This window comes from Lissotriton helveticus, chromosome 8, assembly GCF_964261635.1.
Source record: "Lissotriton helveticus chromosome 8, aLisHel1.1, whole genome shotgun sequence".
Taxonomy (NCBI): domain Eukaryota; kingdom Metazoa; phylum Chordata; class Amphibia; order Caudata; family Salamandridae; genus Lissotriton; species Lissotriton helveticus.
The window spans coordinates 732,436,266-732,453,217 of NC_136069.1; the positions used below are offsets into that span (position 1 = coordinate 732,436,266).

General features: G+C 40.8%; 2 protein-coding genes across 6 annotated transcripts in view; one reads left to right on the plus strand and one right to left on the minus strand.

Annotated features, from left to right (window-relative positions):
- Window positions 1–16,952, plus strand: part of CARS2 (cysteinyl-tRNA synthetase 2, mitochondrial) — a 742,767-nt gene that overhangs the window by 133,162 nt on the left and 592,653 nt on the right. The window contains exon 2 of the mRNA XM_078657536.1: window positions 13,703–13,792. The gene's annotated coding sequence lies outside the window, so the exon portion shown is untranslated. The remainder of the gene's footprint in view (window positions 1–13,702; window positions 13,793–16,952) is intronic.
- Window positions 13,677–16,952, minus strand: part of ING1 (inhibitor of growth family member 1) — a 69,945-nt gene continuing 66,669 nt past the window's right edge. For all 5 annotated transcript variants that reach the window (XM_078657540.1, XM_078657539.1, XM_078657542.1 and 2 more), the window contains exon 2: window positions 13,677–15,223. In XM_078657540.1, coding sequence (XP_078513666.1) covers window positions 14,517–15,223 — 707 coding nt within the window. In that variant the 3' untranslated portion in view covers window positions 13,677–14,516. The remainder of the gene's footprint in view (window positions 15,224–16,952) is intronic.

The following is a 16,952-nucleotide window of genomic DNA, read 5'->3' on the forward strand; positions in this document are numbered from 1 at the left end:
AACTTACCCTGGTGGCTGAGACCTCAAACTATCAACTGTTCTGGGCAACAGTTAAATCCCAGTTTTTAAAAAAGTTGACGGTTCCGGAGTTATTGTCTCATGTAAGCAGCGAGGCCTGGGTAACCCATTTCTCTGACATTTTTAAAACTAGTCTTTGTTCAAGCGTTAATTCTATTAATACTAGTGCCTGGCCTGTGGTACCGCTAAATATCACCCTAGAAGAAGTGGAACAAGGCATTAAAGCAAGTAAGGGAGGTAAGGCTCAGGGCCCGGATGGGGTCCCAATTGATGTCTATAAAGCCGTTCCAGCTTTATGGGGCCCCTTATTAACTATTGTTTTTAATGCCGCCGTAACTAATGGAGTCCTACATGGGGAGAATCCATTATCATCCCTATTTTTAAGAAGGGGGATAAATCGGTTGCCAAAAATTACTGCCCAATTTCTCTTCTAGACTCCTTCATTAAAATCATGAGTAGGATTCTACTAGTTAGAATAAAAGAGTGGGCGGAGGTAAATGGGATTTTAGCCAATACCCAATACGGTTTCAGGAAAGGGCGAGGAACGCTTGACCAATGTATAAATCTAGATTTATTAGTAGGGAAATATACTTATGCTAAGCAAGGTTCCCTCTACCTATGCTTCGCGGATTTAAGCAGTGCGTTTGATTTAGTGGATCACTCGATTTTATGGCGAACCTTACTAGAGCTTGGGGCCCCCGAGTCAATAATCTATTTTTTGGCACGGCTATATGAAAGATTACAAACATCTGTACGGTACGGGACGAGAGGGGAATGTACGCCCAAATTTAATGTTAGATGTGGCATCCGACAGGGCTGCGTCCTTGCTCCTCTGCTTTTTACTCTTTTTATTAATGAGGTGGACGCTCAAATTAGTAAAATCTGATGCCCCAAAGGCAAATGGTGTAGAAGTACCGGTACTGCTCTATGCAGACGATGCCGTGTTATTATCCAGGACCCCAATCGGCCTTCAGCGGCTGATAGACAAGTTTGCAGTTTTTATAACTAATAGAAAGTTGCAGATTAATAAGAGTAAAACCTATACTATGGTATGTGGCAGTAATCGTAAAAAATCGTATTCCTTTTTTATAGATGGACAGAAAATCCAACAGGTGGACAAGGTATGTTATTTAGGGATCACTTTTGCCAGTGACAGAATATGGTCCCATGAGATATTAAATGTCAGGGCAAAAATGGCAAAAGATTTGCAGCTAAGTTAGGCGATAGACGTATTAGTGACATGTTGCAGATCTATCAGTCCAGATGTGTTTCTATCGCACTATATGGTGCCGGGGCGTGGGATATTATCCCGATAGTAGTTTACAAATTGAGGAAAATAAGTTCCTCAAAAAACTGCTTTGCTTACCGTCCTCAGCACCTACAGAGTTAACCCATAGGGAAGTCGGGATCAGCTACCTGACAGATCTGATAGCTTTAAGGCCCTTACTGATCTGGAGATCCATATGGCAAAAAGAAGAGACTGCTTTCAACAGATTAGTAATTAAAGATTGCCTTGAATTGGATAACTATCTTATGATACCCTGGTTAAAGTATATTGTACATAGTTTCAAGGAAGTTTTTAATTTAAATATTCTGGATGACCTAAACGCTGTATCAGAGATGCCCAAAACAGTAATGAGGAATACCTTTCTGTTACACAGATTAAAGAGGCGCCTGAGTTACAGCAGGCAACTAACAACATGTATGTTTTATAATAGTTACTCAGCCTTTGAAGGTTTCCAGACATATTTAATCCATGTAACAAGAAAAATAAAAAAAATAACAAAAATATATCAGGGCTCGAAAATTCCACTCGACCGATCGCATAGTCGAGCTTAATTTAACAAGGTCGAGCTGTTTTTCGGTCCTACTCGCCCTTTCTAGCGAGTAGGAAAACAAACCAACTTTTGTCCTCGGTCGGTGAAAACGGAGCAAATGTGACAAGATAAAATTTAAAGGCATTTTTATTGCTCACAAAGTTAATGAGCAATAAAAATGCCTTTAAATCTTGTTATCTTGTCACATTTGCTCCGCTTTCAGAGACTGAGGTCAAGTAGGTTGCAGTTCGGTCGAGGACATTTTTTAAGGTACTAGTCCTGCAGGACTAGTACCATTTTTTGGATTTTTCGAGCACTGGATATGTTCTTACCAGATTAAGGTTCGGGCTGGTGCATCACTTGGAGGCTTTCCCACACCTCAAACAGCACCCGGCTGGTCCATGTCCCTGCGACGGCCACTCCAAACAAAGCACTCTGCACTTTCTTCTCATATGTGATCTTTATATGAATTTTCGCATTGCTTTTTTAAAACCATTGTTTTTAAAATATGGTATTTTTAATGTGGATGCAGCGATGAGGTTCCTTTCTATAATGGAGGAACCAGGTATATGTTTTTTTACTGCAACTTTTAAACTTAAATCAATTAATGCAAGAAATAACATGATATTTTAATTGCTGTTTTTAATGGTTTACTTCCTCTGTATAGTGTTCTCTAAAATTGTATGATGATGTATTCCTTTTCATGTGCTTTTATGGTTGTTTTTGTACAAACCGAATAAAGCTTATTGAAATGAAATGATCCTCCATAACTGGAAAACAGATGTAACCCAATATATTCTCACTGGTATAATAAAATGATCAGATCCTCATCATTTGAAGAGGCTAGTGCTAAGTGGGTTGGGGCCCTTCAGAGATTTAATGAAACATGGGGTGGGTTTACTATGGCATAGTATATTCCCAAGGATGGATATCCAAGGTCTAATGATTACGATTTTATTATGTATTAATAATGGCTTCTTGCATTAATGTGTTGATATGTTAAGATTTGCTTTCCTTTGTTTTCCTCAGCGTAGTTATCTAGGTTAGACTGTGAGTGACATGATGACCTGTATACGGATTTGCCAATCCAGGTTGTGTTCAGGGAAATTGCTCTCTGCACAAGGCCCTTTGCTGCTAAATACCTATGCACTTTAACAGCTGCTGCTATATACATGCATTAGGATTTGGATTAGCCGAACTGGCACAGTTGCGGTTTGCACAAGGCAATTTTTCCCCTTCATTATTATACATGATGAACTGTATATCGATTTGCCGATTTAGGTTGTATTCAGGGAATTGATTTGCGCAATACACTTTGATGCTACATATTTATGCACTTCAATATCTGCTGCTATATACATGGAACAGGATTTGGATTTGTGGGATTTGCACAGTACTGGTTTGCACAAGGCCCTCCCCCCCATTACTATACACTGATGCACGTTAACATCTCCTGCTATGAACATTTAAATAGAATTTTTTTATTAATAGTAATGCACTACAGCACCTGTATGGCCGATCTTGTGGCTATGTTATGTTACTTTAATTTGAAGATGGCAAACATATATATATGTACGAAATGTGCTTTTTCTGCATCCTGCTCAATAAAAAATATATTTTAAAAAAGCATATACTGGTTTTATACTGTACCAATGGAAACCTTCTGACAACAAGTAGAGAATAAAGGATCTTAAAATACCCCAGCAGATGGAAAGCACAATCTCACAGAAACATCAGACCCTATAATCTGCAACCTAAATTTAAAACAAGCATTTACAATGCAATAGGTCTCGCAGCATTAAAGTTTGAGTTATTGGCATTGTGTATGACAATGCGTTGCATAAATATTTTAGCAAACTTTGAATTGGTGAGCAGTGAGAGTGTGTGCAAGAGTATGCTGTTCTTGAAAGCAGTGTGGTAGAGAGTGCAGGAATTTGGATGACCTGAGCAATGTGGATGATGCTCCTCACGCACGGGGCTGACGCAGTTATTATTCACACAGCTCTGATGATGCACCTCAGGCATGAGCTCACAGCTTTTATTATTCACACAGCTCTGATGATGCACCTCACGCACGGGGCTGACGCAGTTATTATTCACACAGCTCTGATGCACCTCAGGCACGGGCTCACAGCTGTTATTATTCACACAGCTCTGATGATGCACCTCATGCACGGGCTCACAGTTGTTATTCACACAGCTCTGATGATGCACCTCACGCACGGGGCTGACGCAGTTTTTATTTACACAGCTCTGATGATGCACCTCAGGCACGGGTTCACAGCTGTTATTATTCACACAGCTCTGATGATGCTCATGCACAGGCTCACAGCTGTTATTATTCACACAGCTCTGATGATGCACCTCAGCACGGGGCTCACAGCTGTTATTATTCACACAGCTCTGATGATGCACCTCAGGCACGGGCTCACAGCTGCTGTTATTCACACAGCTCTGATGATGCACCTCACGCACGGCTCACAGCTGTTATTATTCACACAGCTCTGATGATGCACCGCACGCACGGGGCTGACGCTGTTATTATTCACACAGCTCTGATGATGCACCTCACGCACGGGGCTGACGCAGTTATTATTCACACAGCTCTGATGATGCACCTCGTTCCCACCAGGAGGATGGGTTTCACCCATCCCCCACTGAACTAATCGTGGATGCTAAATAGTACAGATAGAAGTTAGCCATCCCTAGGCCCCATTCATACAAATCATGCTGACAGATGTATAAGGCTAAACATGTTCTGAAATCATGCCACAAAAGGAAAATGGCCATGGAATAGCAAAATGATTAAACCACTGTAAGCATCAGATACACAAGTTGAAGGAGAGAAATAAAATGCCTCACTGGAGAGGAAAAGGGTGGGTGCCTAGTGTGCAATGGTTACTGAACATTATATCTGTGTTACTGACAAACTGCACAACCCTTCTTCCAGCCAATCGAGTCTCCAAAAATGTACGTAAAGTACACAACTTTAGAGGTTTTTTCAAAGCAGTTTAGAAACATCTGCTCTAAAATTGTCCTGACTTGTTAATATTCTAAGCAATAGCGCATACTGCTGGGATAATTTATTACGTCACAACTTCATAAAGAGTAGTTCAATAAAAAGCGTGCAGCAGCAATCCAAATTAAAACAAATTTACAAACCTAGTCGGTCAGGCAAGTCCTATTGGCTTTATAAATGCTTGTTCAGTAATTTCTTATTGCTGAAATTTGGCAAGAAATCTATTTCATCACTAATCCCACCACACTAAGGTGTTCAATACAGATATTAGAGTGGCTGGTGGGGCGTGCAAAGCAATATGCTCGTTTTAAGTAGAATTTTAAAATAATTTCCAATGTCACTAAGGCCGGGATGCTGCAAGGAAGGTAGCAGAGGCTTCTACTGGCCCTCCCTTGGCACTCTACCCTACCCTCACTCCGGCTTGTTTGCTTCAGGTCAGTCCCCAAATAATTTGGATTTTATTGCTTGATTAATTTAAATGATTGAACATAAATAAACTAATAAAAGCATTCTTAAAAGAACATTTGTCGAATTTTTAAATGTTCTCTTATGGCTCCTATACTAAACCGTGGCTATTCGTGCAATAAAAGTGAAGTTGTACAGAGCAAGTGTTGGGAAGTATGACTCTACTCTGCTTCTTCATGGGTCCTCGATGACCTGAAAGTGCAGGGCACAAGCTCCTTTGCCTTATGGCAGGCACAAAAGGGATTGTTAGTCGCCTTGCTCATTTCTGACAGAGCCAACTTAATAAACTTGAGAAATCGAGGTCGGAGGTGCCATGCAAGCCAGCTTCTTCTGCTGAATTACAAGTTCGAATGTTTAGGCCTTTGAATACAAGTTTCAGCCAAAAAAGTGCTTCCTAATGGTAGCTTGTCCAGAAGCCTATAATACAGCACATCTACTGCAATCACTTTGCACACTTCACATATACATCAGAGAACACAGCACTAGAAATAACAGTCTTCAAAACACTGAAAATTATATAGCTGCAAACCAGCTACTGTTACATGTTTCGAGCACAGGCCAAGGAGGTGTTTATCTCCCCGCATAACCACTCATGCTTTGGCCAAATATTTGGTCAAAAACTGCACCATCATTATTTGTCTGTGCCTTCTAGAGAAAACATGGTCGAGATAGCTCCAAAATGTGAAGAACTGTAATGTCAATCATGACAGAACTCTGGATGGTCTGTCAATGGCATAAGCGCTTTGTAGGCCGACTCACTACATTGAAAGTTAGAGTTTCCTTCAAAGTATTGGAAGGATTCACGCAAACCTCTGTTGACCTGGCTAACCCCTCCCAACAAATAAATGCCACTCTAATGTCCTAAACCACTCCAGAAACTCCAATTTACTTGCAACTACACCAGGAGAAGGTGGCAGCCCAGCTCAGGAAAGCCTAACCAGCACCAGTCCACAAGTTCAAGAAGTACTGTGCTGTCCTCAAATAATTCAGGACCCACCTCTTCCTAGAACTACTTTCACCCTCAGGCAGCTAGACACCCATTCAGCGAGTCACCATATCCACAGACAACACAGCACGTTCATTACACATACTCAATTCTATAAACATAAATAAAGGATATCAAAAATTAGAGCCAGATGGCTTAAGTAGGTGGATTCTAGGGCAAATTGTATGTTTTAAATGTCTTTAAGATATTGCAGAGTAAAACACGCATGCCAAGCTTCCATAATGATTGACAATTACAATGTGTATGTGAAAAGATCTACGCCCCAAGATAAAATATAATTGTATTCAGTATCAGATGTCTGTATCAAACTCAGACATCCATATCAAACCCCAGGGTCGGATTGGCAGAGTGGCCTGAGGCAAATGCCAGCTGGTCGGCTGTTTTTATTTTGCTTTTTTTAGCTGCAAATAAACTCCCAACATTTGCCTTGGTTGGTGGCACACAGCCCGAAAGGCTGCTGCAGGTGAAGAGCAGATGCCAGACCTCAGCATGACCCAGTACAGACCCTGGGTGCTCACTGTCATGTGCAGTAGGACAATGGACCAAACTGAGCCGGCACAGCATGTGGTGCGTCTCCCCCCATCCTGAGTCACTGAGCGGGACAATGAGGCCTCAGCGAGTGGCGAGGCTGTTTTTGAGCATCACAGCTAGCACTAGTGTAAGTGGAGATGAAGAAAAAGAGGGTTTGTGCGTGCAAAGAGACAGATTACAAATGGTGGCCATTTAAGAGGCTCTACTTTTGTCTCCAGCAGCAGACACATGAGCCTGAGGTGTTTGCTGCCATCTTGTCACCTTCAAAACTGCGAGGGGCCCCCGTTTTTAATTGAGAGAAAATATTTTTAAAAAAATAAGGCTAGCTATAAAACTGAGAAAAAAAAACTTTGGTGACAACTCAAAACAATCGTTTTTTTACAACAATACTGTGAAACACATTCATCCCTTGACAAAATGACAAAGGAAAGAGAGTAACAAAATGAAATGAGAGACAAAAAGAAAAGTGAGATATGCCAGGTGAAGAAGAATAGCAAAAAGAAGGGATTAAGATAGAGGAATAACTCCCCCGATACGAATGAAGCAACATTTTATGACAACTAATTATCCACAAGTGTGGCCCAGTTCTTCAATGGGTGCCCAGGCCTAATTTTGATCGTAATCCAACCATGTCAAACCCTTCCTTTTTAGATAGCGTTCTCCAAATCATTCTGGCACTGAAGAGAAATATCCGAATATGCCCGAACTCGTTTTTCTAGAATGGTCAAAAATGTATTTTGAGCTATGCATAACTGTTTTCACATTAAGATTTACGATAATCAACCGTCAGCCCTCTGTAATCCGTTTTCTTATAATTGTGTGCAACGGGTAAACTAATGTAAATGTCACTTCCTGTTTACAAAAACAAATAAATACTATAATTTCAAGATTTATGAACTGCTGCACAACGGCAGCCATGTTCAAAGTCCAAAAATAAAGGTAACAATTTTTCTAAAACGTTTAAACGGTTACTGTTTTTTTACCACTGGAACCTCAGTTCACGCTGGAATGCTTAGCAACTCGTCTATTAGAGAGTCATAGAAGAAAGAAAAGAAGGGCACGTCTAGACAATAAATTGAAAGTGAGGCCGGGCCCACCAAAGTGACGATCATTTTAATTGTCAGTCATCTTTGACAGGAGAGAAGAACGTTATTTTTTTAATCGACGATGAGACGAGAGAACTTGATTTTGAATGAGACAAACGGTGAGAGAGACTTGGCCCTCTGAAATAAGACGTCATTCTGCATGTGGACAGTGGAAAGCACCATTTAATTGCATATCAAATGTTATCACATTTACAGCCGAATTTGCTGATTGAGTTTGTCTTTTTTCCAAGTATAAAACTTATATACACTCGTTAATAAGGTCCGCTTTTTTCCCTCTAAATCTTACAAAACGAGGGTACACATTTGAACATCGTTGCCTAGTTCAGAAAAGTAACCTTACGATGCAAATGTTAGAGTTTTAAGGGCGATGGGGATTTTCTTAAATACGCGAGCATGGTGCTTTTCCCTGTTGTTGCAGGGGTGTAAACAAAGCTTACAAGAAAGCCCTAAAGTGCAGGGGAGTTTACCTTGTGACTGGCCGGCCTGGCCCTCCGCGCTCCTCCTCAGTGGCGAGCTTTCTCTCTCTTTTCCGCCGTGCCTCGCTCGCACCGAGCAGGGAGTCTCACTTCCTTCGTGCCTGCTCGGATCCCGGAGGCGTGTTTTGGGGAGACAGGCACAGTACCTCCGCCCGAGTGCACATCGGCGGCTCACGAGAGCAGCAGCATCGCAGCGAGCTTAAAGAGACACTCGCTTGGTGCTGCAAAGCCCACGGCTTCCCCCGCCGACAAACTTTAACAAGAAATAAAGATTATTTCAAGTTACCTTGGCGGGGCTTGCTGGGCTTGCTTGTGTGCTTCCCAGGAGATTGGGAACGCGCGCGCGCGGCCGGCGCCGATCGCTTTCCAGAGCGTGCGCGTGACATCTCCTGTCTCCTGGGAAGCATAGGCGGTGACTATAGTATCGCGCCTGCGCGATGGCATATGGCTTCGCCATATGCATCGCAGGCGCGAGACCTAAAAAACTATCAGTCACAAACAAATAATGAGCCTGTCAGCAGTAGACTAAACAGGCTAAATGATTTAACAGCATTTAACCACAACTGCATCTAAAATGCCCAATGAACAGGAAAATACAACCTAAGTCAGGCCTTAATACAAAGACCCATCTTATATAGAAACATGACATCCACGACAACCAGAAAAAGCCATTCACATTGTAGATAGGGAATACCAGTCAACTTGTTGATTAAGCCCTCGCTTAACAGTATCCGCTTGCCAAATCCATCTGTTCTCTTTTAATATAAGTAAAGGATCCATATCATGTTTTCTCCCAGAGTAAGCAATGGCTTCTAACAAAAAAAAATTCATTTCAAACACAGAGGATCCACAAACACTGAAAAAAAAGACCATGACACACTAAAACATATTTTGTTTGGAAGGGCACAAAACCCAAGTTTCCGGTGTGACAATACGGAGAGAATATAGATGGAGGGTTTCAAGACACAAAACCTCACTTTGAACCACCATCAATATCCACATATAGCCATGGTTAAGCTCAAAGGTCACAAAACCCACTCTCTTTACCAAACTGCACTGTAGGGATAGCCCATGCCCAGAAACCACCCACACTAATGTAGCTCCCCCAGCAAAGTATTTTTTGCAAGACAAATCCAGATCACATATCAATGCATGCACAAGGAGCCAAGAGCTTGGCAATTGGTACAGTGCTATAATAATACCAGCAACATAACATATCCTTTCTGATGGATCATTTGGAGCAAGGGTCTCCAACCTTTTGAGTAATAAGAGCTGCTTATGTTCAATGCTTATCATCCCAAGCTACTGTGGTTACTATTGTAATAGTAAGCATATCAAACGAGTGCATTAGTAACCACTCTATCCAAGAAAACCAGCAGTGATCACCTCGGCCACAGAGATGGTAGGTTGCCACTAGCAATGTTAAAAAGGTTTTATCAATATGCAATGCCTCTATATGGGTAATACACAGCAGTCAGCTGTAATACCCCAGGCGCTAAGTTAATAATATCAGTTGTAAGCCTCCTTGATGCCGCATCACTTTCAGCTGAGTTCAGAAAATACAGATATTATCAATATCGGATACACTCTTTTCAATTTTGGAATACATATATTAATTCAACCTAGCAAAAGCTTCTAATTTAGTAGGCTGGGCTGCATACAGGAGAGCTACTTACAGGTAGCTCGAAAGCTACCAGTAGCTTATGAGCTACTCGTTGAAGTAGCCCAAATTAGAGATTCAGGGGCCTCCGTATCCGGACAGAGTAGAGTTTTTCATTTGCTGACACACCGGCCGTTCTTTCCTCACTAGACGGCTGGACCCGCCCGTCGATTGCTGCGCCAGATTTTATGGGAGCATTGTGTATTTACTTTTTTCTGCCGCCACTGGCTTTTCCACACAATATTTCCCATTCTCAAACAGGTTTGGAATTATCACCGGTTCCACGATCCCGTTTTCTTTGATTATTTTTCAGCCCTGAAGAGTCACGGGCTAACTCCCGATTGACGAAACACGTGTCGGCTGGTTTCTCCTTGGCATTTTCCTCTTGAAGGAAAATCCAAAGTACATAAAACAGAAAAATCAACTGTTTGTCGACCTTGTCTCTTATTATGCTTTGCTTCTAGATGAACCATTGATAGATGTCACTTTCTATTGACTAGTCTACGTGTGCACAGGATTTGTGTTTACTTACTACGGAATTGGCTCTTGCTGATTCCTTTTTCAGGGGTCTGGGTTCCCCCTGACCTGGTAGCACCGTCAACATTTCTGTAAAAATTACCTATTCCACCGCTACCTGTTAAGTGCGCCAATTCTTCCTGTATACTGTAAACCCTACGCAGAAACCTACTAGTTCCAGATTCGAATTTGATCCTTTTCACGAAGCAAAGGGAATTTTGTTTGACAAATGATACAGATACATACATTCCCTTATTTATGGAAGTAAAAATCATGGAGTGAGAAAACATAAGGATTCTGTAGAGGCAGCCAAGACTAAAACTAGAAGGAAACATTTAAAAAAACAAGGATTGACAAAGGTAATGAAAGTCTCAGCAGTGAAACTTACTGGCTTCTCCATACATGGGTGGACATCTACAAGAATCATCTTGGAACATGTTTTGATATTACTGAATGCACAAAAAGATGGCTGCCGCAGATGAGAGTGCATCAACCGCAGCCATTTTTTCATTCATTTACAATGTTTTTAACAAGTGTCTTTCACAGGCGGTGGGGTGGCCTTGTATGCATGTGCATCTGCGGCAGTATTCTTTGAATGCATTTTGCTCTATTTTAATAAACATTGTTCACATATGGCCAGCATGAATCTTTTAATGCCATTTTGTAGAAAGGAGAAAAAAAAACAGAACACATTGTAGGTGCCTACCAACCATACATGCACAAGTTGCCACCTTATGATATAATTTTTTTTTTTTTTTTAAAAGGTAGCTGACCGCTGATAGTGTTTCAGACGGGACAGTTGGGATTAAGGGAGGAAAAGAAGTGGAAGGGGAGCAGAGAAAAAATATCCTGCCCCCAAAGGCACTGCAAACACGTCCGGATGTCTGCAATGGAAGAATACATCAACTTATCAGAGGGCTGGGGCTTAAATGCTACTGGGTGGGACAAGAGTAGGAAGGAAAACCATCAAATTAGGAGCAAGGAAGAGAAATAAGCAACAAAGCTATCCAGTCATGAGCAAAGGGCTGACCCAAAGCCAATTGTAAGTAATAATAATGTATTGGAAACAACAGATCTTGTTTGTAGCAGAGACCTAAAAAGCAGAAACATGTATGCAGTGTGGACTGGGACAGAGAGGGTCTGACAGGGACCAGGTGGGAGTACAGTAACACATCAGGTTGGGGACTCAAGAACAAACAGTTGGACTTCAAAATGAAAGAAACAGATAGGATCAAAGGGTGAGTCTCAGAGAGGTGTGGTAGAAGACTTACCCTCAGATGCATCAACAACCCATTTAGTGATTCCTTAATAGCGAAAAATACCGATTCGCTATTAAGGAATAGCAAAATGGAATGCATCAAGAAATCACAAAAAAATAGCGATTTCTTAGAATTCCTTAATTGCGACTCGCAATTTGTGAGTCGCAATTAAGGAATACCTCCCCATTCATTCCTATGGGCTTAGAGGCCCATAGGAATGAATGGGAAGACAATCTCAATGTGCGAATCGCAATTAGCGATTCGCAAATTGAGATTGCGATTTCAAGGGTGTAGGGGTGTCCAAAGGACACCCTGTTGCACCCCTGAAATTGATCTGTGCACATATGTTGCGCATACACATGCCCTTAGGGCATGTGTGTGCGCAACATGAAACTTTGAGAAATGCACTTTAGTGCATTTTTCAAAGTTTTTGCAAATTACCATGAAGTTGTACTTCATGGTAATTTGCGTGCCCTATTAGCGAATTCGCTATTTTTAAAACTTTCATGCATTGCATTTAAGGAATCTCAATTAGAGATTCCTTAAATGCAAATAATCGCAATTTAGCGATTTCTCAATTAGCGATTTTTGCATTTGGGATGATGCATCGCAAATGTAAAAATACCGGTCGCAAAGGGGCAGATTCTGAGAATCTGCCCCTTTGCGAGCGGATTTTTGTTTGATGCATCTAGCTGTTAGTTCCCCCCCAATCAATGGATCAGGATGGTCAGAACATCCAGATTTTATCTTCTTTGTTCTAAATAAAAAACAGTTTAGATGCTTTTCCAAAACAAACAAAAACTGTAAATTAACAACAATCACCCTTTCAGTTGAATACTCAAGTACCAGAACTGTGAAAATGACTGCAAAAAGGCCAAGTCCTGGAATTGCAAAAACTAGTTAAAAAGCGAACGCCGCTTTTTCTCTAGTTTAGAAATTATTTTTCTCCTATGTTAGTCATCATGGTCCTCCTGTACAGTCAGTACATGTTAAAACGCAACTTCGGATGTGGCTGAAATACATAAATGTTAATGTTCAAGGCAGGTGAGACTACCATTCTCACCATTCCTTTACCCTTTCAGGCTTTCTATATGGAAAATGCTGTCAGGCTAAACATCTGCTTACACCAAACTGTGCAACACTGTTGCCCCTGTTGAGCCTTTGTAATCGTAATGCTGCTGCTCACCACTCTGTGAGCGACTTCTAAGGCTCTAGTCATCTACAGCAGTCCATGGTCTGATCACCTGATCAATAAAGACAGGTGTTTACAGCTATCTTGTTTAGCACTACTTTAGGACACATTTGGCTGAACTTTCATGGGGCCTGCAGTGCATCAGGTCCCATGAATGTGGAATAGTTCTCTTTGAATGATGCATCTCAAAGGCGAAGACAAAGATATATGCCTATCGGTCAGTCTCAATCGCGCCAGCTCTACAGTTAGTGTGCAGTCAGTGAGATGGACAACTGGTACATATTTTCTTAATCAAAATACCGTTGTGGCTACAGACATGCATTTGAACTGTCCCTGGGGAATCTTCTTATTGACAAATTATTGAAAAAATTTTAGAAGATCAAATTTCACCATACGAGTATAAGGAAATGGATTACAGGGACCAGCAGGACATTAGTTTAAGTTTTAAAAAGCATTGAATGAATCCAAAAGAAAGAATTTCAAAACAATTACAGAATACTTCAAAGATGCAATTGGAATTTTCTTTCTGGCCAGGTCCAAAACAATTAGTGATGGCAATGTAATTAAAGAAACAAGTAATGTAATAAAACATCATTATTAAACAACAGCAGTGACATATGTTTTTCATTTATTTTAGAATATCGCAGCTGTACAATTATCATACATACAGAAGGAAATGCCCACTAGTTACACTATGGCATCTGGCTGTATTTTCAGTTATAATACAGTAAGTGCAATACCACTTATAATTTACATATTATACAATCTATACATGTTGAAGATTGCTACAGTATCTGTGACGGTATAAAGCTTGATTTGTGAAATTCTTCGTTCAACCACTTTCAGGTTAAATGTTAAAAAAAAAACTCCATTGTTTTAAAATGGCCCTTCTGGAACTTGGCCAATGTATAAAATAGCTTCCTCTTAAAAGTGGAACCATTTGCTTAAAAATAAACACAAAAAAAACAGTTCATTTGCTTTTTACCAGTCATAGACACATTTCAAATGTAGCTATGTTCCTAAGTTCCTCATATATTACATTAGGCCATTTTTCAAAGGAAATCACATTTACAACTTGGCGCCATACAAACACAACCGGGCATCCATGTTTTTTTTGTTAATTTGCTGAAAAAAATGTATATATGCCATACAAGAAATTAAATTATGCATTTGATGTCATTGCTATTCCTCAGTCCGATACATTTATGATGGTGCAAAATAACCCGAGTTGAGCCTTCCAAAAGGCCATCCTATCAACTACCTACTTATGGCAAGAACCTAAGTAACCAAATGGAAAAAATGCATTGCCCTTCCTTTTAAAGGAATGGCTTTAATGAAGTCTTTAAAAAAACGTACATTTTACAATATCCGCACTTAAACTAGGATGAACTTAACAATAAATAAATGGTTTGAATCTGTTATTGTCCATTTGTTCACAGCACAGGCAAGGGCTACCTGCTGTATGCTCGCTCTTTTTTAGATTTTTCCAAAGCTTTGTCCATTGTTTTCTCATTCTCCCCTCGACATTTTGGACAGTACCATTTGCCTTTTGGCTTATGATTAAGTGACACACAGGAAAAGTGAAACCACTCAATGGGGCACTCATCGTTATCACAGCCAATCATTTCTCCATAGGAAACCTGGTTACACAGGCAGTATGTTGGTTCATTTGGGTCGATGGGAAGATCCGCAGGTGAAGCCTCTCTCTCTGCAGCTTTGGTCTTGGTCTTCTTCTTCCTCTTTGGTATTTTGGCTCTCTTTTCCTTCGGAGTGCCCAGCGTGAGGTCATCCCGGTCATGATTGTTTGACGTATTTTCTCGGTTTTCGTTGTTCCTCGGCCGTCTGGATCGCTTGTTGCTTTGTTTCTCTGATGGAACAATTGTGTCATTTTTGGACTTCTCCTGGTGGGATTTGCCACTGTTGCTTGTGCTATCATTTGCTTCTTGACAAGTCTCAAAAAAGTCAATATAACTATCCACTTGTCTTGTCCGGTTTTCAACTAGTTCCACCATTTGACTAACAATCTGAATTTTTTCATCACCAAGTTCCTGGCTTCGTATTAAGGCTCTCTGAATGCAATGCAAAAATCGCCTCTTCTGCACAGGGTCAGTCTCCCGCTTGAACTTATCATAATATTCATCAAGCTCCCTTAAAATTTCTGCAAAAGAACAAGAAAAAGATAAGATTAGGAAAATAGTGATTAAGTGAACTAATCAATCTACCCACACTCTGTGGAATCATGGATAAGAAAAGATTTTATATATTTTTTAAAAAATAAACATGGTTTTTAAAAATGTGTTGCCATACTGGACTTGAATCCACAAGGGTACAGGTCATGACCTTTTTTGTCAGCAGTGCCACAAGAGCCCTGTGATAAAGCTGCTGCACTTTGTACCCTCCCTCCCAATCCACTCAAGAAAAAAATGTAAAACCATATATTCAAACTCTGATAGCAAGCAACAATCTATAATTCATATAGAACAGATTAGATTACAATTATTAGCTGTCAACACAAGCCATTCATAAGAACAAGATTACTAAGCATAAAAATCGTATTCAATATAGAACTATAATGCAAAAACATGATGGAGAGTGAAGGTGTGTTTCTTAGCCTTATGGGCTTGTGTGGACACCCAGTGAATCACTACTGGGATCTTTCCAGAATTATATGCGGTGATCGACATGACCTTTGTGAGAGTTGCTGGAGGAAGTGGGGCGGGTTTGCTCCCCACACCGGACGCACAGCATTTAAGTGCATAACAAAGATGCCAAAAATTACTCAAGTTCATCACAAATGTTTATTTCTGTTAGTCATTCAGTTAGTCAGATCTTAGGAACTGTCTTGAAGCAACATTCAAATGGATGAATAACAACCATCTAAAGTGCAACGCCGGAAAAACAGAAATCCTGCCCATAGGGATCAATAATCCTTTTTCCCCTTCAGTATGCTGGCCATCGGATGCAGAAGCCCCACCCAAAACAATTGCATCCGTCCGCAACCTAGGCATAAAATTTGACAATTGCCTATCCTTCAAACCCCAGGCTGTAGCAGTGGCAGGTATGTGCTTTCAAATTATTAAAGCACTTAGGAAATTTTTTGATCTCCTCCCTCTTTCGGCGAGGAAAACAGTCGCAGTGGCCTTGGCTGGATTACTGCAATGGACTTTATGTTGGAGCAAATAAAATCGTGCTCCATAAATTGCAGATGATCCAAAACGCGGCTGCCCGCCTCGTACTGCGTCTGCCTCGTAGATCATCAGCCTCCGCAGCCCTAAATACCTTACATTGGCTGCCAATAGGAAAGAGAATCCTGTTCAAACTTCTCTTGATTACCTTTAGGGCCTTCCATCAACGTGGTCCGATCTATCTACAAAGGAGGTTTAAGAGATACTACCCAGTACGTTGCCTAAGATCCGCAAGTCAGAACTTATTTGTTGTTCCTCGCTTTAAACTGGCTACAAAGGGTGGCAAATCCATCTTTGTACTAGGAACCAAGGCCTGGAACAAATTGCCCCTTTCCTTGCGATCTTTCTCCCAAGAAGCCCCTTTTAGGAAGGCATTGAAAACTTGGATTTTCTCTATGTCTGACACCCTGTGTAGGACTCTAGTGTAGTGGATGTGTTTAAAAAAAATCAGGATTTCTCTCCCCTATCCAACCCTTCCATCTGGGTTGTGTAAGCGCCAAGATACTCCTTGGAGTGGTAGTAGCGCTCTATAAATGCCCATTACATTTACATTTACATTCCTTGTGTTACGTTATTCATGGTTTGTCGGTCACATGTTGGACATACTGTGTTCACATTTAAACTCCTTAATGCTGTAGACATGCCATAACGAGCCTTATTGCATAGCATGGAATGCTACATAGGTATTCTTCGATTAAATCA